This window comes from Octopus bimaculoides, unplaced genomic scaffold, assembly GCF_001194135.2.
Source record: "Octopus bimaculoides isolate UCB-OBI-ISO-001 unplaced genomic scaffold, ASM119413v2 Scaffold_189502, whole genome shotgun sequence".
In the NCBI taxonomy this organism is placed as follows: Eukaryota; Metazoa; Mollusca; class Cephalopoda; order Octopoda; family Octopodidae; genus Octopus; species Octopus bimaculoides.
This window is the reverse complement of record NW_026303161.1, coordinates 5,230-6,289: the sequence shown is the minus strand read 5'-3', so window position 1 is coordinate 6,289 and position 1,060 is coordinate 5,230. Positions and strand designations below refer to the sequence as shown.

General features: G+C 33.9%; 1 protein-coding gene across 1 annotated transcript in view; it reads right to left on the bottom strand.

The window, feature by feature from the left end:
* Window positions 1-143: 143 nt before the first annotated feature.
* Window positions 144-1,060, bottom strand: part of LOC106882095 (uncharacterized) — a 2,855-nt gene continuing 1,938 nt past the window's right edge. Inside the window, exon 2 of the mRNA XM_014932651.2 lies at window positions 144-449. Coding sequence (XP_014788137.2) covers window positions 153-449 — 297 coding nt within the window. The 3' untranslated portion in view covers window positions 144-152. The remainder of the gene's footprint in view (window positions 450-1,060) is intronic.

Sequence of the window (1,060 nt, the reverse complement as noted above, 5' to 3'; positions counted from 1 at the left end):
ATACATACATACATACATACATACATACATACATACATACATGTACACACGCATGCATGCACGCAAACACGCATACATACATACATACATACATACATACATACATACATACATATACGAGAGTATACGACAAAAGAGCACAAATAATAATTTTACTCACCGCTTAACTTTTCTAATTCATTTGACCAGATCGAAAATTGACTGACGTTGCCGTTCGAATTAATATAATGTTTCCACGAAAGTGCTTGCTGTCCTTTTTGAAGCGGAACCGGCGGTACAGAGCTTGAGATAAACAAGCTCATTATCAGTCCAGAGTGTAGGGGTTTTTGTAGGTCGGACATTGTTACGGTCGATACATCAATAATGAACTTAGTTTGAACTTTACGACAAGTTGCCATCAGTCTACCAGTGCAAGCATTTTGGACGGTTTTCAATTGGGCATTGGTTACCTACAAAAATAAAAGACGAGAAGTCCTTCGGGCGTCATTAAATAAGTCATCTTAGAAAGACGTGTTTGTCATTGAAACCCTCCATAAATTATACTTGGAGAAAAAATTTAAGACGTGATGGTCGTGGATGTAAAATCTGGTCTATCAAGGTTAACTTGGCATTAGACAACAAAAACAACAACAACAGTTACAGCAACAATAACAACAGCAACAATAACAACACCGACAAAAGACTGTATTGTACCATTTGTACCATGCCACGTAGGGTCGAAGTATTATTATTATTATTATTATTATTATTATTATTATTATTATTATTATTAGAGTTAAAATTTCGCCGTGGTCGACTTTGCCTTTCATCCTTTCGGGATCGACAAATTAAGTAACAGTCGAACACTGAGGTCGATATAATCGACTCATCCTCACCCACACAAGCAGCCCTTATGGCAAAAATTTGAAATAATAATAATAATAATAATAATAATAATAATAATAATAATAATAATTATTATTATTATTTATTATTTATTATTATTATTATTATTATTGAGTGAGAGAGCAGTGCATGCCATCAAAGTGACACTGGGGTAAAATATACGAAGCCCAGTATA